The 27,505-nt window shown below is 38.6% G+C and overlaps 1 protein-coding gene across 3 annotated transcripts; it reads left to right on the forward strand.

Annotated features, from left to right (window-relative positions):
* Nucleotides 1-23: 23 nt before the first annotated feature.
* On the forward strand, nt 24-26,892 carry LOC124157453 (hamartin). Of its 3 annotated transcripts, none has more exons than XM_046532159.1 (17): nt 24-657; nt 735-852; nt 925-1,060; nt 1,481-1,593; nt 5,570-5,756; nt 7,383-7,456; nt 8,291-8,436; nt 9,046-9,263; nt 9,382-9,471; nt 10,309-11,103; nt 14,595-15,492; nt 16,825-16,985; nt 17,069-17,194; nt 19,195-19,296; nt 20,670-20,907; nt 22,375-22,532; nt 25,332-26,892. In XM_046532159.1, the coding sequence occupies exons 1-17, from the start codon at nt 564-566 to the stop codon at nt 25,770-25,772; spliced, it is 4,095 nt and encodes a 1,364-aa protein (XP_046388115.1). In that variant the 5' UTR covers nt 24-563; the 3' UTR covers nt 25,773-26,892. The 3 variants fall into 3 exon arrangements, with proteins under 3 accessions (XP_046388115.1, XP_046388125.1, XP_046388134.1); XM_046532169.1 differs by having other exon boundaries at nt 8,291-8,430; XM_046532178.1 differs by lacking the exon at nt 9,382-9,471.
* Nucleotides 26,893-27,505: the final 613 nt, after the last annotated feature.

Genomic DNA, 27,505 nt, shown 5'->3' on the forward strand with positions numbered 1-27,505 from the left:
CAGACGATAGGGGGCAGCGATAACCATACAATTCGTACGTGAAAGATGTGCGGCCAAGAAGGTGGACCGTGGAGGGTGGATGGAAATAATGTTGTAATTTGTTAGCTAAATTAGCGTTAATTTGAAAACTATTGGTGAAAAGTCAATGAATAATTCCCACTGATATGTAAATATTGATTTTTGATGCTCTGTGTGGGCGTATTTGATATTAATAGAGAGTTAACTTCCTCGTTTTTTTCTTGTAACGATTCGGTAATTTTCATTTTGTTAATAAGTTCGCATTAAACCGTGGGTGTCATGTTGTTTTTTCGAGTTTAAATGTCATTAGAGAGTGTGAGTTGTGCGCTTCCATCGCGATATCGGTTTCAGACGCTGAGGGTTTACAGGTATTAGCAGTCTGAGATGACACTGTATTGTAGGATCACCTTGGACGGATATGATTATGCCTCGCCTTCATGAAACTCGCCTCTGGTAAAGTTAAAATGTTATTTAACGTTTATACGACGCGTAAAGAATATTTTTCGGTGTAATTCTCCTGGCTTAATGGTCGAAATTCAGAAGCAATGGACGTTCCTGAGCTGTTTAACCTTTTAGAATCTAATCAACCGCAAGTCGTTGAAGACATAAAGAAGAAATTTCATGAGCACTTCAATGCAAGTACGGAATTCATTTAGCTTTTTATTGTAATGGCATGTCGTTCATGTTCCTTCTGATGATTCTGGAATTTATTTCAGCCAAAGAATCATGGCTGCTGAATGGTATTTTCGACTACTATATGTCTACCAATTCATATAGAATGGTGGAAATTTTGGTAGGCGTCAGGGAACCCCATGACAAGTACCTTTTTGACAGGTAAGTAGGTAACATTCTTTCACTTTGCTGCTGCGGCTATTGGTTTCTAGCACTGACATCTATTTTTTACAGGCTTTCTGAGGGTCTTAAAGGCTCGCAGAAGCAGCAGTCCCTCACATTACTGGGCCATATAGTTAGGAGGCAACCTACATGGCTCTACAAAATTGCTCAACATACTCTTATGAAGGATTTATTGAAGCTGCTAAAGGTAATTTTCAATGTCTCTTCGAGTTATTATCTTGTTATTAATTGAGTTTTATCGTTAATTTTAGTTTCGTATACAGTGATTAAGAGTTTGTTTTTTGGTGATCATTTCCTCTGAGTACTGTGAGCCACAATGGGCCATTATGATCTCTTATTTTGGCTCTAGTTAGTTGGGGTGGATACATTTCTTTGCTCCTAATTATGGATTCTCTTTGAAATGTCACTTTTGGAGTAGTTAATATGTGCGGCTGGTCGTAATAAAAGCCAATGAATTTTCATTGGAATTTGTTGTTGGATTTTCTTATACTCAACCAGCTAAAGAAGAATTCACTTCAAATGTCTACCAATAACTTGAATGGCCATAATTATATAGAACCACTTTGTCTTTTTTCTAATGACTACGTGTTCCTTCATTATTTTTCAGACTGAGGTAGATATTTTACCGCTTATGAGTGCTCTGCTAGTTATAATTGTGCTTCTTCCCATGATCCCCGCTCTAATTGGGCCATATCTGCAGGATATTTTTGACGTGTTTAGGTGAGTGAATACTCTGTCCAGTTGTATCATATGTATCTTAGTGTTATGTCAGCATTTTTCTTCTCTATGTTATGAAATTTTTATTTGTATGTAAACTAGGGGGAATAAGCTGCAATGTGCTGGTCATCTTCTATTGTGCTTATATTATCACTGCACTGATCTCAAAAGCCACCATCATCGCGTTACCTTAGGTGTGACAGGCTGTACCTAAAAGCACATGGCAATGAAGATGAATTGTCTTTTGGGCTTTCTAAGTTTGTTTTCATCTATGGAAAATGTTGTCCACCCTAAGAGCCTCTTGACAGTTCTCTATTGATCTTGTAACCATTCATAGACTGTCGTTGTTCAATTAAGAATCGTACTCCAAGAGTGAAGGTTTATCAGGTATAATTTTCAAAACTGTTTTTCCTCGGAATTTAATTTTTTTAAACTCTACTTGAGTTACTGTGCCAAAAACGGGAGAATTTGAATCAGAAAGCAGTGACGATGACACTGAGATTTCTGCAGTTAGAGCAGTAAAGGCAATGGTTGGATTCAGGATTTGTTTCTCTTACGTTCAAATTTGTGTTTGGGTCTCCCAAGCGGGAGGCTATTTTCCTTAGCAGTACGGCAGTAACCCTGAATTGGGGAAGAGGCAAAGGTCCCCTTCCTCCCAGCACTGCAAATCCAACATTTACCTTTATTTGACGAGTCACAGTCTTGTGCACAGTAGAACCTTCAGTGGGCAGATGACCGTTCTCCCCCCCCCCTCCCCTATAAAATCTTTGGGCACACCAGAGGTGTACCTCCCAGGTCCACATGGTCTGGGAGGATGGATATCCTTTGTGGTGCAGCCATCTAGGCACATGCCCATGCATATGCTATTATTTAGACATGTGTAATCCATTAGCAGTAGTTGAAGTTAGCATTGGTTAAAAGTTTGACATCATCCACCTAGTTTTGTAAGATGTTTGAGGCAAAAGGGAATTCGTATTGGTGCACCTACCTATATTACTCAGGTGTAAAAAATTCCATATTATTTCCTATGCTGGATGTACCTTTGAATTGTTTGAGTGACGTCTTTCCTGAACTGCCATATGTAGTTATCACTCCTTACTATTGATATAATTGTCTAATATTGTTTGCAGTGGAAGAAAATTGAAACTTTCTTAATGATGGAAATGCCTGTAGTGGAATCATACCAGAAAAATTCTCTTTTCAGCCAATGATTGTTGTACTCTTACTCGAGCTGTTACTCAGAAGAAACTGAAAAGGTTATCACATTGAATTTTAGAGTATTTAAAGGGCTGCAAAAGTGTTGAGGAAGAAACAAGCAATTCATAATGTTGTTCCCTCTGAGTTGTAGTGTTACCTGCAGATGGGCACGGCAATGAATGGATGGCGTGACCAGTTTTCAGCTGTGGTTCAAAGGCTTTTTCATCATTAAGAAAGGTTCTTTTGTCATTTTCTGCAAACATTGCAATGCGATCCGAGCAATCATGTAGAGCGATTACAATGGCGGCTATGAAAGTATCAACAGTTGTGGTGTGGGAGATGACTTGACCATTTATTAATATTTTCCTTGCTGACCTGGCAAACCAAACCGAAATTGCTACATGCCATTGATAAATAAATACATCCTCTTTTGTGGAATTAATTCCTAACTCGTTGGGATGCAGTGCAATTTTTGATGAGTTGTGAATTTTGACTGCTGTATTTTTGTTGGTAACTTTTCTGTCATAATTTTGATTTCCAATACTTTCGATTATCTAATACTTTAACAATTTAGCTTTGAATAATATCCAATGCCTCACGATGTTGCAAAATAGACGATTCTTTGTATGCAATTCATATTGCCCTAGATAAGCATCAAAAGCAGACATAAATTTTCTCTTCCAATCGATTATAGAACTATTTAAGTTCGGAATTAAGAACATATCAGAAACCAAAACTGAAAACCAAGAACTGAATCTAAGCCAGAACTGAAAAAATAGTGGAACCAATCTGTCTCTAATTTGGAGGCATGTGTTTGGGGTTTGGGCTGGTCTGACCTTGACTTGTTATTTTGAGAGCAGACCATAGGTGTGAGATCTGTGGGGAGAAATCGTCATGCTGCCAAAGAGACCTGTATGGCCAAGTGTAATATAAAATGGAGGAATTGGAATCTGATGAAATGTGGTCACACATGAAATACCATGATATGAGATTAAGATTAAAAGTTAAGATTTTCTTTGCGGACCTGCTATTTTGGAGCCTCAATAATTGCTTGATTGTAGCTTATGAGCCCCATCAGATGACAAATTTTTGAATAGCAATGCTTGCAAATGTTTAGCCATGATAATTTTTGTGGCTTCACCATTTCAAAAAATAATTTTGGAGTCTCACAGAATAGGGCTGTGAGAATTTAAAAAGATGCAAGTATCATTTTTCTGATTGATGTTCCCATTGACTCATCATGATGTTTATATTTTTTCCAAACTAGATTTGTTACTGCAAGAAAATTATCAGTTATGTAGTAGGTGTATAAAGAGGGCTGATAAATCAATGAATGTTTGAGATTAAAGTTGAGTGGTTAATGTTCCACGAGCTGATGAAATGTGTTCAAAGAATGATATTTAAAGACTTAATTATTTTATTATCGCTATTTTTTCTTCCCTGTTGTAAATGGAAACTAATACCATATAAGCATTTATAAAAGGCGCCTTAGGTACCCAGAAATTACTGCTGAAAGTGGAGGTGCACCTCTATGAATCCCTTATCTGTCTGACCTTATAAACAAGTCGTTAGAAGGGCAGAGTGACCTTGATTTCTGAGTAAGATGGCGAGGAGAAAGAATTATTCTTGTGCTTAAGGGGGTGGTAGTCAGGGGCGCAGCCAGGTATTAAGGCTGGGGGGGGGGAGGTTTAGGTACAACTAATACCGGGGTGTGTGGAGGTACGGAATACCCACCAGGATAAGCGGTAGGTGCGAGATTAATAAATTGAGTAATATTAAGATAAACGGTTCAAAATGGTGAGTTTTACGGCTTTCTGAGGGATATATTATTAATCCTTAAGGCTGGGACACAATCAACGCTAACGTGAGACGGGATGCGGGAGAACATGAGACGGGGAACGCCACCGTGCGGTCACAATTGACGTTCCCGTGGCCGGAAAGAAAATTGACTAATGCCCGCGCAGTGGTTTTGTTTGTGGTCTTCAGTCTTTTCGTTTGTGTGCAGGAAGAGTTTTGAAGATTGTTCGAAATCGACGAGGATAGTATGCACGTAAATTAAGTAATGGCTTACCTTAACTGACTTCTCTTCAGCTCACGTTGCACAACAACAACTGCTATATTCAGCAATGGGCGCCAACAATGCTGTATCGCTGTAAACAGATGGCTCCCATTTTCGGGCACTTCTGATTGGCTTTTCGTGTACGGGACACGGGAAGAGATGAAAGTTCGTGTTTACGTACTCTCCGTAAACGGTGGTTGTGTCCCTTCCATAAGCTTTCCTTTCCGCCATCTTTTTACCACTTCCCGTTAACGGCTCGCGTCTCACGTTAGCGTTCATTGTGTCCCGGCCTTTTACACTATTCTATCAGTAATATCAATCCAGTTAAGTAAAATGAATTCAATTAAAATATTTCTCTGAGCTCTGGGGGGGGGGGGGGTTTAACCCCCAAAACCCCCCCCCCTCGCTGCGCCACTGGTGGTAGTCACCTAAAAATTCTTGTTGGAAGTGAGAGTATTGAGTTAGATCAAAGTAATATATGTATTTATGAAATTTTGTGATTACATTACACACTTATCAACATTTTGTCAGAGATACAATTTAGCAAGTCTTTATTTCTTAAAATCGTTTTCATTTTAACCTTATCGCTGCTTATATTTTAGGTTTTATTGTTTCATTTGCATCTTGTTGATATATATAGTTATCAATATTTTTTTTTTAAATTTCATATTTCAGTGGAAGTTTGGGAGTAGGTTTTATAAATTTGTGCATCTTCTTTTTCAGTCGATTGGCGGCATGGAATACTAACAACCCAAACAAACTCCCTGAAGAACACCTTCTCCATTTGCAGCTTGGCTTATATGCTCTGTTTCACCGCTTGTATGGCATGTATCCATGCAACTTCCTAAGTTATTTAAGAGTCGAATATGGGGTTCGTGAAAATCTTGGCATATTCAGCCATACTATTAAGGTAAAGAGTTCTCATCTGGAGTATTTGACTGTTATTTTTGTTCCATTTTCTGGTTTTATCAGAAGTTCTCTTACAATACTTAACCCTCGAGCGAGCGCGCCTGATATTTTTACACAACCGGTCGTACTTGGTCCATGGTACATGCATTTATATGATAACACTCGATTTTTGTTAAAATTTATCTTAATTTGTGGAAATTAGTTCAAGTTTAGAGAGATCTGGACCTACGTCCTCTCGCCCCGATTAACTTCGAACGACTGCCCGTTCCAGGCGTCGTCCCGCCTATATACCCAGCCAGCAGCCTGCGAATGAGCCGCCGACTTGGCATAGGGAGGCAGGACGGTCCGGGACGGACAGTCGGCCGGGTTCAGAGTGGTAGGCACGTAGCACCAGGTCACCACATGTGACGCATTCTTTATTACCTTCAGATACAAAGTTCTTACATATAAATTATTAAATGCCAAGCCTTTACCCTTGTTCATTGTATGCATAGTTGCTGTATTGTCCGTATACACCTGAATCTTGGTTCCTACCGGTGTCACATTAATAGCATGGCACGCGGCCATAACAGCTGCTATGCACTCCGCTTTGTATATGGCGGTTTGTTTGGGTAAGACCCACACTTCACAAATGTCCATAGAAGGCACCACCCACGCTACTTGCCATGGCGTGGCATCACAGTAGACATCAACACATAAACTATAATTAACAAATTGCCTGGGTGCATGAAATATCTGTTCCTCCCAGAGCTCCCTCCACCACTTAAGGTAGCGTTGGGCCGCATCCTTGATTAGGAATAATGGCAAGTTCAATACATAAACAATCCACGAGAGGAAGCCCAGTGCCTTGGGCATATCCTTCTTTCTCAACCTAGTGATAACAGAGATTATATAATGAACCCTTTGTAAAGTTGATACAGTTAAACATAATTGCATTTTAACAGTGTCTATCTTGACACCTAAATATTTTATCCTGGTCTGTGGAAACAAGTTACATTTCTTTTCATTGAACATAATTCCTAAGTCCATGGTCATAAATTTCAAAACACTATCAATTAACACAATCTCCTACATTTATAGGTGATACATATACAGGTACACAGGTGGTACTCGGCCAGTCGCATGGCTTAATTTATATGCCTCGGGTGTCGGGTTCCTCTTCCCGGTCTAAAAAAATTTGCTTCAGTACTTTGTCCTTTAAAAAGTCATGCTATTCACTGTCAAAACGAATGTAATGTAAGAATACATGATATCGTTCAAGAAAAGCAAAGCACAAGGTACACGGCTGGTCACGTGGCATACTTTGTTCGCCACGGGTGTCGGTTCCTCTTGCTGATCTAAAAATAAATTAGCTAAAATACTTTGAGCTTTGAAAACTTGCACTATAGACAGTCAAAGTACATTGTGAGAGTACATGAGCCCATTCTAGACCAGAATGTATGTACAATGTTGAAATCCTTGGTTTTCGAAGATTGGCGTACTTAATATGCCAGCGAGCTCGCTCGAGGGTTAATGAATTTTTGATGTTTTATCACCAGTTGAAGCTAATCCTATTCCTTATCCTATTTTTGCTCGGGTGTTTTGTATTAATTTAGTCAATCTTAATTATTTTCTCAACCATTTTCAGCCTATGATTGATACAGTGAGGATGCATCCACAATTGGTCACTGCATCAAAGGATGCAGAGACAGCCACAAGCAGGTAATGTAAATCATTTGTTGACTTTTGCGTTGATGGTTTCAAAGGACATATATTGGTGGATATCCTGGCTGAGAAAAAGGCTTATGTGAACGTAGGAAATACTGTGATAAACTTGACGGGTGGCATGAAACCATGATGGAAAATTAGGTTTGTTCTAGTGTGTTGAAAATTTATAATGCTTACTTATATTGGTGAGATTAAGTGCAGATTTTCTTCATGGTGTGACAGATTGTTGGCCTAACATAAAAAAATCTCAAGTCATGGGTTGTTCTAAGAGTGCAAGCCATACAAAGGAACTCAAATATTTATATTTTTTGTGATCCTTGCCACCTAGTAGTTAATATGTAACTTTTCTTGAACAATATCCTAAAAGAATCATTGGAAGCGACTATTATGGGAGAGCAGTAGTGAATGGTTGAGCTAATTGTGTTAATGAGAGAGGTGAAATAAATTTAAGCTCAGTAAACAGAGCAGGGTGCTCACATGGTCAGCCTGCGCTTCCCAATGCAAATGAGAGAATTTAGGCGAATGTGTTATATCTTTTTTCCTGTTTTCCTGCTCAGTTTGTTCTGTTTTTAATATGCAAACCACCATTTTTGTTTCCTTAACCTATCAATAATGTAGGTTATTCTGTAGCTAGTATTGAGATTAGGAAAGAAATAAACTTTGGAAATAGCAAGCTAGCATAACTTGTAAGTAGTGGATGTAAATTTTTGGTAGTGAAAGTGTATTAATGGTGTGTGCACTTGACTAATTATGTCTGTTGTTTTCACATCCATTCATTGGCAAATAAATTTTCCATTCTGTTTTGAAGTTTTATTTCTCATTCTCCAGGTGGAAAAAAATGGAACATCATGACGTTATTGTTGAGTGTGGGAAATTAACTTTGGACTACATGGAGAAATCTAGGGAAGAAATTCCATTGCAAAGCCTGACATCATTCAGATCCAGGAGTAATTTAGAATACTCCACCGGTGAGTGTATGTATTTCCCTACAGTATAACTCTAATTTTTAAAATAGAGTACTTCATATAAAGCTATTTTGTTATGGTCAGTTGATCATTGCCATAATCCTGTGATTTCTAGAACCCAAATTCAGACTTGTTGTGTCCTAATTTAGATTATGTTATTCCTCATGCCATTTTAGACTCTTCGCAAGAAAATTCCTATGTAATTGGTGAGTTTTTCAAGAGCTCTGTGCATCAGCTTCAACTTTATGTAGACTGGTACATTAGTATTCGAGTATAACTGGGGACCATACAGACTAAATACTCAATCTCTTTCAAATAAAGTTTATAACCTCAGTTATTATGTGTTATATGACCTGATGGAATGATACAAGTATGTTCAATTGTAATTCTCATCTAGTTCCAAAAATTTTTATAAGAAAGAATATTCAAGAAACTTTTTGACTTGAAAATTTCACATATTTTGCTCAACCATGGTGGTCATTATTGGAGGAAGTGTTTTGATCAGTCGCCCTCATACTTGGAGGAGAGCTGTTGGATGAATCATTGTGAATTGAAAACAATGAAGACTTGTAATTGATGAAAGGTTGTCAGTTCACTGAGTCATTTTTTTTGTTATAGGGCCGGATTCACCTCACCAACAGCTGAAGTCCAATCAGCTGATGAGTTCCTCCTCATTGTACAGTCAGCTTCTAAGTGATAGCGATTTCTGGAGTCCAAGTGTGACGTATGGAGTGGTCACTCCTCCCCCTGCAGACTCAACGACGACATCCATCCATTCAACCACGGCATCGATTCACTCAACCACCACTTCCATTCCGCAAACCCCAAACTCACTGGTATGTATTCAGTTTGCTTCTTCATGAATGTTGCGTGTGTCTCTGTCTGTTTCATACTTTTGAATGTTCACAGTATTGAGATAAGATGCTAGAGGTGGGATTAATTTTTTTTATTAAGAATTACGGGATCATGTCACCACTTCATCATGAAGGAACCTCCCCACCCGAAGCAGCTGTTGAAGCCACTCCAGAAACCACACCAATAAAGGTATTTATAAGTTGCGTTGGGTTGTTCTTGTTGCAGTTTTGTTCTTTTACATTTTTTTGTGTTGAACCCATGTGAACGTACAAATGTGTTGTCTTTCGTTTCTGTAAATGGTCTTAGTTATGAAATCTATATTTGTGAAGAGGAGATCTACTTCGATGCAATGCCTATGATGAAGGTTTGAAATTAAATTGAATGGCATTGCAGGCAGTTGCATAATTCAAGAATATATTGGGCAACTGCTCCTGTGATGACAATGTGATCATAGGGAGCAGTGGGTAATTCAAATTAACTTACGATCATGCTAATGCCTTAGTTAATGGATTTGTTGGATGATGGACAGAGTGGCCAATTTATAAGTTATGGTTCACTCATCTATTTATCAACTGTACGAAAATTATTTTGTTGAATAAAGATTTTTCTTTCTTTTGAGCTTATCGAGCATCTCTGACAAATTGATAATCTTTCCTTCATGTGACCAGTGCTTGCTTGCTTGCAGCCTAAAGGGCTTGTTTTCCTATTTGCTAGATAAAGCATGTTACCAATACATTCAGTAGTACTGTCTAAAAACTCCTCAATGCAAGCTATCATTCAATAGTGTAGTTAAACATGGAATTCTGTGGATAAAAGTATCTATAGCACGCTTAGATATGATCCATTTTGATTTTTGAAGGCATTATGCAATTATTTTACCTGTGTAGCCTTGAAATTTTTTCGTGCATCGATTTAGTAATTTTATGTCTTGGCTCATAACGTAGGTTTGGAAATGTGGTTCCCTTGTGCATCAATGTATGTAAATTTCCCTCAGTTAACTTTTCATTTTCCTCTGCTTCTCATCAGGATGTTAGGCCCACAACGGTGAGGCCTCTAATGAACTCAGGTGTGGCTCGGGCTCTGAATTCCATTGGAAAATGGCCGCAGCCACCTTCAGGTGGGGGAACTCCTTCCCACTCTCAACCGTCATCCCCGATGAAAAAGGAGCTCTCACCCTTCCGATTCCCAGATGGTGCAGCTGGCGGGAGTGGTGGTAACAACAATGCACTTACAATGGTGGACCGCAGGGATTCCCTCTTCTCGCAGAAGATGCTGAAGGTGAGGCTGGAGCAGATCGAGGCCTCGTCGGTGGGTCTCCAAGGCAGCAGCCAGTCCTCAGCTCCTCCCTTGCAGCATGGCACCTCAAGTGTTGTGGGTGGTGTCGATGGCAGCTCATCAGTTTCTAGCGTCCCAGGCGAGGGAAAGTCTGTGTCAGCTCCCTTTTCCCCAGAAGGTCAACAACAGCTCATTTCTACCAAGTTGGCGCAGCCAGTTCCTGTACCGTTCAGCAGTCAGCCGGTCAAATCACAGCGACAGAGTCCTCCTCATGTGTTGCCTCTGGAGAGCACAGCCTTGCAAAAGAGCGAATTGGTGAGCCCAGTGAGCAAGGACCCTTCAGGATCGTTGAATGCAGCCGTGGCTGGGTCACATGTCTCTCCCGATGAGGGAGGCATGGCCAAGAGGAAAGAAGGAATGGAGAGGAATGGACTGCAGAATGACAGTGGAGCCATTCCTGAAATAAATGCGAGTCAAGAAGATCAAGTTTTGGAGATAGTGAAGGAAGGAGACCAATTGAGCATAGACACTAATGTCTTTGGCAAGGTGAGTTTTAGAGGATTAGACTCATTCTTTGGATTACGCTGTATTTCTCATCTTCATTTTTTTATAGACGGCCATGCAGTCTTGAGATTCTTGGCACTTTTTTTTTCTGTAAGAATGTTTTTTTTTTTTTTTGTGGAAAAATTTTAGTTGCATGTTTGAATTCTTTTTCTATAGTTTTACTTACTGTAGTGAATCAGGTAACGTTGTGACCATTTTTCTGGAAAACCTGGAAAGTCTTGGAATGATAGAGAATACAAATATGGTGTCACCTCAGCTAAGTTTGGGGACATGTACCATGTAAAAATACTACTAAATAGAAAGCGTGACAAAGTTTGACTGAAACAGTATTGCAAAATTGATGATAGGGAATCATTTATTACTTCGAGTACTCACTGTGAAAAATAATGGAATGCAAAGGGCTTGCTTGCTTGGCTGTTTAGTGCAGTAAGTGTAACAGTAAGCAGTGATATCCCACGCTTCCTACAGTTATTTTCTCTCGTGGCAATTTTGCAACATTGAGTACATTACTGTTGTGCTGCATTGCAGCTGGGTGTTTGGCCTTCTATTTCTTTGATGCTTACTATGCAAGGCGAAGTACCCGTTGAACATTATTGTTTAATTACTCATTAATGAAAATTTCAATTTAAATGTCAGTGGGTGGAAATATTTAGGAAAATGATCACTCGTTCGCATAAATAAATCGGTATGTATGCTCTCGTATGGAACTAAATGGCCACTACTAATGGTTAACGTGAAAATTACAGAATATTAAAGGTGTAAAAGAAAAAAAATAAGCGTGAAACATTTATTGCTGAAAATGTGATTCCATGTACCTAATCGCGGCTGCATTAATGGTCTGTAGTTGTCTCGTTACAATTTGCAGAGGTAGTTAGGCCGTCTCAGGGGTGTCTCCTTGGTATGATAAGTGGAGGTTTTATGAGATAAAGAGGTTCACTATATAGAGGTTTGCCTATAAATTTACATGCAAATCTGATGGGACCGTAGGGGTGGTATGAAGTATGGAAGTTTATGATGTAAAGAGGTTCACTACATAGAGGTTTTACTGTATTAAACTATTTAGCTCATCCGTTCTTGTAATGGATTCAAAACTAGCTAAAATTTCCCTGGTGCCTAATCCAATGTCTTGAATGGAGCTGAGGAAATGTGAATTGTTGAGGTAAAATTTCACCTTTTCCACCTCTGGTGCAGTATAGCGGCTATGTATGTAGTTAATTTATTTGTTGGTGTTTATTGCACTCATTGGTCTCAGGGGCACTTCTTCTTTATGTACCGTATAAGCACGTGTAAGAGGTGCACCTTTTTTCCCAGAAGTTGCAGCCGAAAATGAGGGTGCGCCTCTTACACAAACTTCTTATATTCCCCCCCTCCCCTTTGCCGGTCGCAAGTCCAAGGGGAACTGAGTGGCCTTGGTTTTCAGCGTGAGTCAGTCATCTGAAACCCTAGGTCAAAAACAAGCGGCAGGCAGGGGAGTTTCTCCCTTAGTGACGTATTTTTGAAATGCTCCTGTTTGCTTTTTTGTAAGCATCGCGCCGTCACGTCGGTACCCAAGTGGTGAACATCGAAAAGATCGCGCGGGGTTTTTCGCTCCGGAGGGCGCGCTAAATTTACTGCCACGAGTGGGCATCCCGCGGCATTTATACTGCATGTAGTATTCGCTTATCAAACGTAGAGAAACGCGTAGTTTTGAAGGACATACCTGGTTAATAGTCAATATCTGCCTTGCCAAGTAATTTCCAATACGCCGAGGACCTGATTTTTCAAAAATCATCTTCGGACGCTAATATGAGGATTATTGCAACTGAAAATTATATTGGTGTCAAAACCTGCGCTTTAAAATATTCGAACGAGTGTGTTGATTGTTGGACTAAATTGTGGATAAAAGAAACCAGAAATGCTTATAAGTGAAGAGCGCGGAGGGATACGTCGAGGGGAAGGAGCTCGCTCCCTCCCCTCCGTATTTCAAGTAACGAGGCTATGAGCGAAGGAGCAAGGGAAAAACTTGTCCGATCTTGCATGTGATGTCGTTGCCTTCAAAGCGAAGGGGCGAAGGCGCAGCAATGTGATACACGCAGTTTGCGTTGCCTGAAGTTTCCAGTCCGTCTCGTCTTGTTTGAATGCGCTTATGCTACGCTTGTTTCTTCCGAAATTGTGCTGTTTGGACTATTTTGAATATTAGTAGCCTTGTTGTAACTATAAATCTTTGTGTCAAACAATTAGAGCTTAAAAAACTTAAATGATGTCAGATATATGTCGCGTTAGGTCTCTTTCTTTTTAGAACCTCGTGCGTGTCATACAATTATTGAAAGCTGTCGAGATATCTTCGGGCTCAGTAGATGACTCACCTAGCATTTGGCCTCCAGAAACTGGGAGATCGATCAAGGTCAGTTGCTTAGACGGGGTAGGGATGAAACACGTTTCCATTGTTCCCCTGTAACTTGATATTTTCCTCGGAAAGGAAAATAACGGCAGAGGCATTGGCTAATGGAGGGCCGAGTGTGGCTCCGCTAAATCTACGACGTGGTTATTATCCTACGGTGCTGAGATTGCCCCGATTGTTGTCCAAGCTCTTTGGAAGGTTCATGCTATGTGCCTTTTGTGTTTTGCCTTTTCCACGTCTGCAATTCTATTGCAATACTCCTGCGAGAGCATTTAAACAAAATTGTTCGTGAATAGGACAAGCATCGTAGAGCAACGGCGTATGTGAAGGGAGGATCGGAACTTTTTCTACTCCCTCTTATGCCGCTATTACCGCCGCAGTTACCAAAATGTCCTCTTTCAATCAGTATTGAAAGAGGAAATTTCGATAACTGTCGAAATTCCAGGCATACGTCTGCAACACCGCGCGATAGTATTAAAAAAATGCCGAAAAAATTTTTTCTTCATAGCTTCGATGCTCAAAATAGGGGTGCGCCTCTTACACGTGTGCGCCTCTTACACACGCTTATACGGTATTTTGGGTAGTCCATGTGTGTGTGGCATCTTCGAATCTTGAGGCATGATGAGTTTCTTTATTTGATGATGGTGAATATGCTTCTTGATTAACTCAGTAGCTCTTCTCATGTTGCCACTCCCCAGCTATTGGTTTGCCTGTGTTTGTTCATACTAGCAGTGAGTTAGTGCAGAGATATTTAGATCAATCCCAAGCCATTTCAAAATTGGTACTTACCTATATCTTTCTGGTGTTTGATGCTTGTCATAAAGTTCATCAAATATTGCTGGCATTTTCACCTATTTAAGTCACAATTTATCTGCTGAAATTAAATTTTTTATTGTATTTACTTCATTATTTAAGGTCAATTTTTCTAAATTACATTACATCTAACGTAAAGATGTTTAATTTTATCAAAACTATCTCATCAAAAATTCAGAAATATTTTTAAAGTAGTCTGGGACTTAAATGTTAGTATATGAGTAGCTTCCCTTATTAACTTGAGTTATTAATGTCTATAATTTTTTTCTGAATGCCATAGGAATCTCTTCATGCAAGGCACTATGACAGTGTTTTACGTGAATTTCATCATCACGCCCCGCCGAGCCAAAAACTTCATGCCTCTGAGCATGAAGTTTTTGGCTTGGAAGATGAAGAGTGTCAATTGAATGCCGGTTCTCCATGCTCGGCGGGTGGCTTGCATATGCCCAACAGTGCATCTATGATGGATTTTGCAAGACGCGTATCCCAAATTCACTATGGTAGCCACTGCGGTGAACTTTTCTCACTACCACCCTCTGGAATAGGCAGTAGACGTGAGTCAAGGGAAGTTCAGTCGGATGAGGATGTGATGGGGCTCTCTGTTCCGGTGGTTGAGTGTCCGTCGCGGGTCAAGAGAGCCAATTCTTGCCCTGACTTTGAGAAGGGTCCCACCGCAATCTTGGGGGAGGTGGCGGCAACAGCCCTCAAGGAAGAAGAGGAGGGGGAGGATGGAAAGGATTCTGCACAGGAGAAGGGGAGTGGGGGGGAAGGTGGTTTAAATGCGAGTGATGGCAAAGCTTCTGCTAGTGACGTGATTTCTTGGGCTGCGGCAGAACATGGAGGTGAGAAAGATATCAGTAGATCTTCGACTGTGGATGCAGCCAGCTCAGTAGGGGGTGATGCTGGCGTTGGAGGGGGTGAGCACAAGGCTAAGGGGACTCAAACGGTGGAAGTGAACTACTTCCCTCATCCTTACGAGCATCTTTTCATGGGCCTCTTCCCCCAAGTGGTTCAGTCGGAAATGGATGGAGACAGCCGTGGAATGATAGATACTCCCTCATCAGTCCAAACAATCAAGCATTTTCATCATCCCTATGCCCTCTTGGACAAATACATGGAGACTTTAGCCAATTCCCTGTTGCAGGAAGAAAGAGAGGTGCAAAAGATCAAGCACTTAGGTAAGTTATCATTTTGGTTCCCATTAAAACCTCCGATTTATGAACCTGTACTTCACACAGTGACAGTGAGATGTGAACTAATTTGCATTCTGTGGGACTTGAATCTTGAATCTTTCATTGCACTTTAATGAATGAATTTTGTTGCTATGATAATGAAATTAATTATAATCCATTTGATGGCCTGCCAATGTGAGTACTGAAATCTTCGTGCCATTGAAAGTTAAAAATGAATTTTTCTCTTTCCTCTAACGAAGAACATTTGTTCAACCCTCAATGTAGAAAGTCATATTTTTTCATGTAAGAATATGGCAGCTGTGAGGTAAATTCTGTCACTTAGTTTGATTTTTAATGGTAAAGACATACACACAAGAAAAATATGCAGGGGACGGGCCAAATTCCTACAGATGATTTCCTCAGAGACGAATTGAAATATTTTTCCTTTTCAGAACAAAAGCCACTCATGCCTTATTAACAAAAATAATGCATTCATTTTCAAGATTGATTTGCTTGTACAAGTCCTCATGGCATTGATAAATTACATTTTTTAACTTTTCATTTATTGATTAAGAGATGATTTATTGATAAAGCTCGTCATCTACTGCAATCCTGGAGCAGACATTCAATGAAACTTGAAAAATTCCTTGTCAGCATGTAAAGAAAATAAATTACGTTTTGTGAAAGGAATTCTAATGGAAATTATTAGCCTTTTGTATCCTTGCATTGAAATATGACAATCCTAGAATTTTTGCATCCAATTTTATTTTTTTGTGAGTGAAACTCTTGTACGAATTATCTGTCCACAAATAATCACAAGTTTACGGCAATTATGGGACCAATTCTTCTTAGGAATACAGATCACACTTTGTCTTACATGTGCCGAGTAATTATTATTTCTGTGTATTGGTGTGAGAATAACTGTTTTGAAATTTTGGAAAATCAGGCTTAAAACTGTTTAAGCTTATACTTATGAGGATATGGACCCAAGGATTATAAAAAATAATTTCAGTCCCCAGCTCAAGATAGTTCCATGATTGCTGGTCATCTGTTAGTCACCTGTGCTCTATGGACTTTGATGCCTTGTGAGCTTTTCAAAATATGTATCAACATTAATTGGTAAAATCTTGTGAATTTCATGAGAGAATGTGATAAAATCATCCAAGAAAATATTTTGTGCCCTTAAAGCAAAATTGACTTCAATTTGGAAATAATATCTTAAGTAATGAATGATTACCCTTATTATTTCTCAGTGAAGCTATTTTGGGTGTACATATATTTAAATGCTATTCTTATGTATTATTACCATTATTTTTTTCAATTTTTTCATTATTGTAGCCATTGAAAATGAAAACAGAATTTTAAAAGAGCAGTTAATGCTGTGGCATATCAGATTTCAATTTGAGAGACTTTGCAGAGATGTCCATGGGGAAAGAAACCGAAGACTGTTTGGAAAGTCAAGGACCAATCGCGCTTTAGAAGAGCATAACAATGCCTTGGTGAGAATGCTCATCAAACGCTTTGTTTGAAGTACCTATTGTCCTTGTGTGGCATTGGTTTTGATAATTAATTATTTTTGCAGCGTGACCAATTATCTTTGCTTCAAAAAGACTTGGAGAATGTGTACAATGAACGGGAGAATTACAGAAAAGAGTTCAAAGAAAAGGAAAGCCAGTTGCAGAAAGTTATTGACTATGAGCACCAAAAGGTATTCTAACATATTCAATTGATTGTGGTCATATCATATTATCTTTGATTGCAAATCCAGGTTGTTATCAAAGATAAATTTTTACATCCATTTCAAAGTTTTTATTGCTTGTGAATATTGCTTTGGTCTTGGAGCTATTGGTTGGTGTTTGATATTGAAATGTGGAAGTGCACGAAACGAATGTAATCATATTGGGGCTGTATAAAAAATATTGTCTATTTTTTAAGTGCCTGGAGGGGACACGTTCCCCCACCTCCCCTAAATCTGCCTATGGATGTAGGTTACGGCGGATCGGAAAAATCGATTTTTTTCAAATCCATCTGGCCCAATGAAAAGAAGTTGTGGGACCGATCAAAAATAAGGCCTGAAAATGTTTAGACCTCTAGGTGAACCCCTGACCCTCGCTCAAATGCAATTTAGGGGGGGAAGGTCAAAATTGATGGCCAGATGGATTTGAAAATAATCGATTTTTCCGATACGCCCTAATGTAGGTGTATGAATGAGTTGCCTCCCTTACAGAACCCCACTGATACATGACCTTGTGGTAGACATAGCATCAGGTATTGAGAGCATTGGCAAGTACAAAAATCAGTCCATTAGATTCTCTTGCCCACTCCAAATTTAGAAAAACAAATCTATATGCATACATTTTTGGTGTAGAAAGCCTTTGGATGGATGATTTTACAAAGTTTGAAACTAAAAAATTGCTGTTACTGAGAATCCAAAAAAGGAAAAACCACTGTTGTCAAGGATAAGAATGGTCATATAGAACAAACCAAGGCACACATTTGTGCGTCTTGGTGGTGGTGAGGTACAGTCCTCATTTGCTAAACTGAAGGTCGCGCGTTCGAGTCCTGTGCCTGCTAAGGTTGCCCCTATCCAGGGCATAGATGTTTGTCATTGTCCATTGTTGTAGCCCCCAATGTAAAGGCTTAATAGTTCTGTTTTCAGGGTGAGGAATATAAATAAATAAGAACACAATTGTCTATGTCAAAATTAATGGGAAACTGGCAAAGAAAGTGATGAATGGCAAAAATGTCTGTACTTCTAATTTGTAAAAACATAATTAAAGGTAAAAAGTTATTAGCTTCGAAAACTGAGGAACCTGTGATCCCGAAACTTAATACGTTGCCAAAAATTTATGAACTGGGAAACAAGATGTGGCGTAACTATGGGGGGGTGAGGGAATGTGTCCTCTCCCCCCTCCACCCCTGAAAGCCTCAGAGAAATAAAAAAAATATTTAAAAATCTTGTCTGGATTTGATATATAATAACTGCATCTGCTTAAAGTTGAATTTTAGTGCCAAAATGATGTGAAATGCATTTTCAGGCATGTTATTTATCAAAATTTTTCCTGAACTCACCGTTTCCTGGGGGATAGCCCCCACTAACCCCCCTCATCCCACCCCAAAACATATTCCTATTTACGCCAATGGATGGGACTAATAGTTTCAAGTATCACTACTCTGACATTTAAGGTGGCCAAGTACTCACTAAGGAATACTAAAGCCTGAGGAACAAAAGAAATGCACTGCATAAAAAACACAAAACTGCTGAGGTATTAATTCCTATATTAATTTACTTTAGGAGATAGCCTTCTAAATTTAATTTCAGCTGATTGGCAGGTACAGGTGGAGTGCATTGGGGCATGGGAGTTAAAGCTACCATAACGCCCTTAATCCATTAGCTGCTCTGACTTGCAATACTTTCAAGTTAGACTCATGATGTAAAGTGTTGGTTCAGCTCAAGATACCAGCTCACCTTAATTGCTGTGGGAAATGGAAACTTTTTAATTTTAGTTATGGTTACATTTTCTTTCTATAATATAAAATATGTAAAATGCTTTAAATCCTGAATGATGCTTGACAAACTATCATAACTTTAACATGCTGAATAATTTTGGTATGAATCTCTCAGTTTTTTGTCTTGAAAAATGGATTAATTGGTTTTCGGTAGTTATTATGAATTATACTGTATGAATGTTTTTTTTTCTATTTTAGTGCCATTCTCTGCAAAATGAGAACAAATTACTACGGGTGAAGAATGAAGAGCTTGAGCAAGACTTGAAGCAAGAAAGGGAAAGCAAGGAAGCTGTAATTAAGGTATGACATTACTTCAGCGTAAAACTATTTTCCCGCTACTCTAAACTTTAATACTTGATTTTGTGTGTTTTAAATTTTCTTAGCATAGTAAACTTGTGCAGAGGGCAGTTATTTATCCCAGCATAAATTTTCCGTGTATTAATATTTTGTGATATTTGTAAATCAGCAGAGTAATTCTGCTTTTACATGTTTTGTTTTGCTTAATTAAGAACTCTAAGATAAAGGTCTTTGGTTTGATTATCTGGTTTTTCAAATTATTATTTATACCCCCTGATCCTCATCTTTAGACACAGTAATCAGGGTGTTACAATTTTTGGTTTTTTCCCGGCAAACGATTGAAGTAAAGTTTTATCGGGTTTTGCACTGGTGTCATGTCCTCTATGTCTCCTTCCAACGTTTCGATGAGCAACTCGCCCATCGTCACCGTCATCATGAATTAATCAATCATTGGATTCCTGAATCCCTGATGACGATGGGCGAGTTGCTCATTGAAACATTGCAGGGTTCCCACTCAACCGTGAATAAGCCGTGAATTCCGTCCACCGTGAAAAAACCTGGAAATAGCCGTGAAATTCATCATAAAACCTCTCAAACTTGATTGTAGATCTACGATTGACGGAGCAAAAGAAAAATCGATACGTCAATCATATTTCAAGGTCAGTCACACGCAGGCACTGTCCACGGATTCATCTGCACACGTATATTCGAAGTGCGATTATTGGTCCTTGTGCCATGACGACACACAGACCTTAAGGCTGTGATCTGGAGACCGTGAACCAAAGTGATCATTAACCCTGGCAAGAAATCAAACGCCTGTTCCCTTCCCTGTCACCCTCCATTTTCCCACACACAACCTTTAGCCGGCTCTAAATTTTGCTAGCGATAGGCAACGTCATAAGAGCACTTTCATTGCTACGTTTGCATTCCTGGTGTTTATCGCGTTAGCTATATTTTAAGTTAACTTGCGGCCAGTGATTGTAATGTGATCAATAATTCTTCCTAAAATGGCTTATCAACAGACAGTGAATTTGACGCAATTTAGACTGTGGCAACCTGGAAAAGCCCGTTGATTTTATAATTTAGTTAGCGTTGGAACCCTGCGTTGGAAGGAGACATGGAGGACCCGATCTGGTGCGAAACCTGAGAAAACTTTACTTCCTAGCAATCAGGGGTTCACAATATGAATTTGTAAATCTATCCCGAAAAAGCGCAGTCACTTCAGATTGTTCTTAGTAGTTTGTGAGCTGCATATCTACATGGATCTGCATCTACTTACTGCTATGCAAGCTGCCTCAGTGGGCGTGTGGCAGGGGGTGAATGTGACACTATGAGGAAGGCCTTTGCGCTGTAATGGTTGGTGAAATATATTTCAGGAGCTTCAAAATGTGGAATCCAGTTTATTTGCTGTGAGAGTGGAGCTTCGTCAGGTGCTGGAGAAAGCAAGTGCTGGTGAACAGCTCCGTGGGGAATTGGAACATCTTCAGAAAGAAATGGTGCTAATGGGAGAACTGCAGCAGCGATATCGAGACAGTTTCTCTCAGCAAGCTCTTCAAAAGCGAGGAACTGAGGAGCTGTCAATGATATTGGATACGCTTAATGAAGAAAGTAAAAGTAAGTTAATTCTTCTGCTTTTTTGTGTAGATATGAGGACTTTTTTCATTGATAGGGCAAATTTGAGCCCTTTTTATTGGCAGAAAAATTCTGTATAATTTTTTACTTTTTTTATACTCTACCTATACTAAAAATCACTTGATATGGTGCTATCGTTACCATAAGCTGAACGTGTAATGAATTTTTTCCACTTTGTATGTTTATTAAAAAAGTTTATACATATTATGTTAGCACCCTATGATTTACCAAATTATCCAATAAAGATAGGAAATAATTCTGATACTTTTAATAATGAAGTGTAATGCAAAACTGTATTCACTTAAATCTAAGACAAGCATGATTCTAAGATGACCTCCTTTATTTGGAACTTCAGCAGGGAAAAAATTTAACTTTAAAAAATAATAACCGTATATCTCTCTATATAATCCCCACTGTTTTTCCCTAAATTTCCCGAAGATAGGTACTATGCATTGGCTACCTTAAATAATTAAATATTAAAGGAGGCCATGTCTATATTGAGTGAAAGTATTCGAGTGACTAATTTGGTAACCAGAACAGAGGCACCTACCAAATCTTTGCCTGTGGCCAAAAAGTTTTTTTTCCAAACGTAAACGTAAAACTAAATTATTGTAATTATGGTGCTGCTACTTTAAATGTCGGTTTTTCATTGAAAAGCCATCTGGCGGTGTACTGGGGTACCCATAATTCAGATTATGTAACATGCAAATTAAAGGTGAGAATTTGTATGCAAATGTAATTTTAGCCCTTTTTCTGCAGGAGTTCGGAGGGAAAAAAAGCTCATCTTAGGTTCATGCAAAACTGTATTGTGAATGAATTCAATTTATGGATGCATTTACCATTTAGGCAGTAATTCATTGTTTCAGTATTGTCTGAAGGTCAGTTCCAAAAGTCATGGTGTAAAGCTGCTATGCTCTTGGTTGACTGGCATGTGTTTCTTGCAAGCTGTGAAGAGAATTATAAAATATGAATAAATGATATGCTTCCCCTGCTATATACAATGGCTCGAGCATATCTCTAACTATTGCTGTTATATTTAAATAAATATGTATGCATAAATTTAAAGATTTTTTTTTTGGTATAGTCTTGTTAGGCTATTCAAAAATAGCCATTTTTTATACTTCTAGTAAATATTTCAGAATTTTAAGCCCTTTTTCATGATTTGGAAAAAAGTCAAATTTTTCATAGTTCTCCAACTTTAATTCCTTTGCTTCTAAAGTCAGTTCTTAAAGTTTCTCTAATAAATTTCATGTGTGTGCAGCGAAGTTGATACATTTAAGTTATCATGAGAATTTTATATGCTGGATCCTTGTCAGATATGTGTCACACATATCTTCAAAAATTGAATAAAGCATTATATTATTTAATAATATAATATATATATAGTTGTATATTTATATATATTGTGATTGTAATATATTTTCAATCAATCTTATGGTTGTATTTTAGACATGCATCAGCTCATGGATTCGAAGACAGCAAGTTTGAATGCAGCCAAGTCACGTGTGACAGAACTGGAAGGTATTGTCACAAGACGAGATATGCTCATAGCAGATCAAAAGAGGCTTTTAAAGTGTGCCAAAGAGGAGTATCAGGAGCAATTGGAGGTACATTTTATTGTAAATTACCTTCTATGGTTAAATAATGCTGTGCATATGTCAGTCTAAAGACGCCTTTAAATTTTAGTTTTAAAAGACTTTGGTTTAAATTTTTTTTTTTTTGCCCTGAAGGCAAGACAATGGGAGACTTCAGCTAACGCCGATCATTTCATGTAGGGGCCAGGACACAAGATCCTCCTGAGTGAGGCCAAAGCCATTGCAAGAACATCTGCATATTATCCATGGTTAATTAGAGAGGCAGCAGGAATTTCTAAATGGGCTATAAATTTTAATAGGGATGATGGATATAATTTAAGTCATCTGTGGAAGAGATACCTTTCAAAAAATTGAATAACAATATTCCAATACTCATCTCCCGTTTTTATCGTTGACATTTTAGAAATTGGGTTTTTTATTTATTTTTTAAACCCATGATAACAATGGACCAGTTTTCCAACAGTACGAGAGAAAAATGTTTACATCTTCAGTCGCCTGACGACGTTCCCATCAGGAGGAACGAAAGGTCAAGTTCAATATTAACCCTTAGGTGCACACGCCTGCAAGTTTAGCGCCAGTGCACGCTAGCGGCATTTTTGCCGCACTATTACATTTTTGATTTTCCCAAGTATAAATTCAAATTTGAGGGTATTTTAACGTATTTGGGTAACTTCTTATAAATAAAAGCACTTAAAATATTTTTCCCATTCATTTATAAACAAAAATATCACATAATTACATATATGCAAATTTCTTGAAAAACTCCACTGCATAATACATTATAATAAACGTGCATCACTTATTTTTCGGTCACTAGTTAAGTGTATGTAATGCATTTTTACATAAATGTAATGCATATTTGAGTATGAAGACGAAATTTTTAAATTACGGCATGTAGTTTGAGGTTGACATAAATTATACAAATAATAATAGTAAAGAAATGATGATGCAAATGCCTACAAAAAATATAATAAAAACGAGACAACATATTAACATAGTATTGCAAAAAGGATTATGCTTCCAAGTTTCCACGGTAACGACAGTTTATCAGTAGTTCCTTAGTATCGTGTGAACGCCATCTAGCGGCAAATCACCCGAAGTTACGTCGTTCTCACTTTGTAAGATTCTAACGCAATATTTGGTGGTCACAGTGACGCAAACATATGTTCTTCGTGGAGGTAAAAGTACAGAAATAGAATAACAAAGTGTACCACAAGTGATCCATTCACAGTAAACGCGCTATTTCGAATTTTTGAAAAATGCTGCAAAATCCCCGCTTAGCGTGCACCTAAGGGTTAAGCACGCAGACATACACCCAAAAATGGAATGTAATAGTTGACGCCTTTAAATGTTGATTTTATTGAAGTTAAGTGTTCTCATTGGAAAATGTATTTCATGAGCTCTCCAGAGGGAAGTATTTTAAGGTCACATCAACTTCTCAAACTCCTCCTGGAGTGAAAATTTTTATTTAGGGTGTTTTCCCTGAATGGAGAGGGAAACTCATTTGGTGGTTTCTTCTTATACTGAAAGCTCTATTGTACCTTTAGTCTTAGAGTTCTGTAGAGTGATCATAGCAGTCATTCACTAAAGAAATGGGTTGAAATTTCACCTTTAGGGTGAAGTTACATGACAGGTTATACGAAGTGGATCCCTAAATTCATTGATAGAGTCGGCAGGATATCGTACTTGAAAACTTAAATTTTTGATGCATTGATATTCCTTACATATCATAGTACAGTAAAACCTCTATGTAGTGAACCTCTTTACATCATAAACCTCCATACTTCATGCCACCCCTACGGTCCCGTCAGATTTACATGTAAATTTATAGGCAAACCTCTTTGTAGTGAACCTCTTTAACTCGTAAAATCTCCAATTACAATACCAAGGAGACACCCCCGAGACAGCCTAACTACCTCCGCAAATCGTACCGAAATTACTGGAGACCTTTATGCAGCCACAATTACGTACATGGAATGACATTTTCAGCGATAAATGTTTCACCCTTATTTTTTTCTTATACACCTTTAATATGCCGTAATTTTCACGTTAATCATTAGTTGTGGCCATTTTGTTCCATATGAGAGCATACCTAACAGTAAGTAAGAAAAAAGGTATCCAACTATCCTAATCATTTTAAGTGACTTGAATTAAGAGAGATCACATCGTTTCCTCTCGAATCGTAGTAAAAGTCACACGATAGTGCTCGCTTTCTGATAAAAATAAATAGTAAAAATATGTTTACTAATGCATGCATGTTTGTTTAAACACATAAATGTAACGATTTAAAAGACATTAGTGCCTTTCATTTCCAAAGGACATGAAAAATGGTGCCTATCACTGAAACCTCTATAGTGAACCTCCATACATCAAATTGCCCAAATTTTGGTCCCCTTCATTACGATGTAAAGAGGTTTTACTGTACCAATGCAGAAAAACTTATCTACCAGTGATTAAATACATGATTTCATATTTATTCATTTTGGAGGATTTAAATATGTAGTAAAGATTTAAAACAGCGTATGAAGTTAGATACAATTTTCTTGTTTATCTTCAAGAAGATGCTGAAATAAATACAAATGGAAGAGGGACCTGGCCTATATTACCATTGTCTTATACCTCATGAAATCCATTTGAAGAAAGTTTTTCTTGTTCCTGTCCTAAGTACACTGCATATGGCAAGATATCTAATTAAACTCAAATAGAATAACATTTCATCATGATGAAATATCTTGTCACTGCAAACCCAAGTGGTTAATTGGATCATGAAAGTTGTTGCTTAGATAAAATGACTCTTTTGTTCATTTTCAGGCTGTGGAGAACAAATATAATGCACTGAGAGCCATAAATCAGAAGTTGGAAGAGCAGCTATTGGAGTTACATCACCAAGTCAGTAGATCTGAAAAGGGCCTCCATGGTCCGGATGGCGGGTCTCTATGCGGCTCAGTGGGGGCGAGTGGGGAGAGGCCAGGCAGCAGCAGTCGAGGGGGCTTCAGTCCCCATGGCTCACCTCTGCTCGACTCCTTAGGGCCAGACTGTCTGCCAACATTTGAGTGTGGTCCCGAGGATATTGAAGGTGTGAGGGAGACTGAGCAGTCAGGGGAGGAGGAGGGTGCAGGGGCAAGTTCTAGGGCCAAGGGGGGAGTGGTGGAGGTGGGCAAGGGTTGTGCGGAGGAAGATGGTGCTTTCGGTGGGGTACACAAGAGTGCTGGTAGCCTGGAGGTGGAAGAGCCGATCGATGGTGAAGGTTGAAGCTGAGGCTGTGGGACCAGAGAATGCACAATTTTGGTCTCCTCTTTTGGTGGTTGTGCCATTAGAGAAAGCTCTGGAAGGTATGCCTATGTAGTAAACATGTATTTGAGATTCCCTGGTGATGGAGGCATCACATGTGACCTTACAAAGTACCAACCCAACAGACTTGAATCGATTAATGTCCTCAATGAAAGCACATGGGCTGCTAAATGCCCATATTGTTTTAGGATCCAAAGACCACTTCATTGTTGTGTCATCTCCGAGGGATTACATATATTGCAACAGAGTCTAATAATGATGAAGGCTTTGCCACGAATGGCAAAGATGGACATTGATTGGCAATTGAATGGAAGTATTTTTTGTTAACAAAGGTTATTGTTTTTATGGATGGGATGCACAAGGAGAACGACGTTGGCTTGTGTGTTACTTTTGCTTCTTGTTACACGTGCACGCTTGCTGCTACCCTTCAGAGAATAACTTCTTTTGAGCAAATTTGGCATTGTCTACAATTAATTGTCATGGGTTATTGCAGCCAACTTTAATGACTGTCGTAAATTGTTGGAATTGTTTTCATTTAATGTGATTCATGTTACCTCTGATCTCAAGTAATAGCCTCATCTCTTACCTCATAGCTATAAGAGTTGATGCTATCCAAAATGAGAGGCACAATTTTTGATTTTTTTTACAGGAAAATAAATGTTGCCATTGGTTGTGTAAATCTGCCAATATTTGGTTTATGATGATTTAAATGCGCATATTCTGCTATATACACGTTGAATTCTGCAAATATTTCCTTTTTTGCCGCTTTAGCTGAGTGAAGGAGGGCATTGACGCCTTTGGCGTTGTTATTCGAAACTGAGATTGATAAATTTTTATTCTTTTTTTTAAGGACTGAGGTAATGCAGCTGGAATAATCTATGAATTGTATATCAATGCATTTTAGGAAACTGAATTGATGTTTGGTATGGCAGAGAGTGAAAAATATTCAGCCCAGCAGGTATTGTTGGTTGTTATTCAGGTAATTTATCCATATTAGCAAACTCTTCTGTCCTTCAAGTGAAAGTTGTTGTGCTCTATGTTTAAATATGTCCTATTTTAAAATAAAAAAGCGTTATTGAAATGAAATTGTAGTCATTCCTAACATTATGGCATCATCATTCCCTCTCAAATCAGGAATTATGTACGTACTAAATGAAGTTAAAATACTGCTTGGTGGCCTGAATATGACTCCATTTATTGACTAACTTTCATCAGGTTCATACCCTTTTATTTATCGTAGATGTTTTTGCTGCAAGCAATGAAAACTACTTGCTTAAGATCTAGCGTAAGAATTATTCTTCTGCTAAATCTCTGTGAAGAGGTTGCCATTCAATTGAAAGGATAAAGAATGTATGTTTGTACTCTACCTTACCTATTTGGCCACTATAACCTTAAGAGGTTTTTGGCCTCAACAACAATGCCCCGCCATCTCTCTCGGTCTTGCATCCAGCCAGCATCTATATCCATTCTTCTTATGTCTTTCTCAATCTGATCTTTCCAGCGAAGACGTGGCCATCCTGGAGTTCGCTTTCCCCTTGGTACACCATCTGATACTGCTTTTATCATTGTGTCCTCTTTCTATTTTGTTACATGGCCTTCTCAGCAGAGTGTTCTACTTTTCATCTGTGCTACTATGGCTGGGTCTTTATAAAGTTCTCATGGTTCTTTGTTGGTTCGGATCCTCTATATTCCCT

The sequence above is a fragment of the Ischnura elegans genome, chromosome 1, assembly GCF_921293095.1.
Source record: "Ischnura elegans chromosome 1, ioIscEleg1.1, whole genome shotgun sequence".
Classification (NCBI taxonomy): Eukaryota; Metazoa; Arthropoda; class Insecta; order Odonata; family Coenagrionidae; genus Ischnura; species Ischnura elegans.

Excerpts from the sequence above, each read along its gene's own strand:
- LOC124157453 (XM_046532159.1), top strand. The coding sequence starts at position 564 with ATGGACGTTCCTGAGCTGTTTAACCTTTTAGAATCTAATCAACCGCAA. Across the intron at positions 11,104-14,594 it reads ACACTAATGTCTTTGGCAAG|GAATCTCTTCATGCAAGGCA; the intron begins GTGAGTTTTAGA and ends TGAATGCCATAG. Across the intron at positions 15,493-16,824 it reads GCAAAAGATCAAGCACTTAG|CCATTGAAAATGAAAACAGA; the intron begins GTAAGTTATCAT and ends TCATTATTGTAG.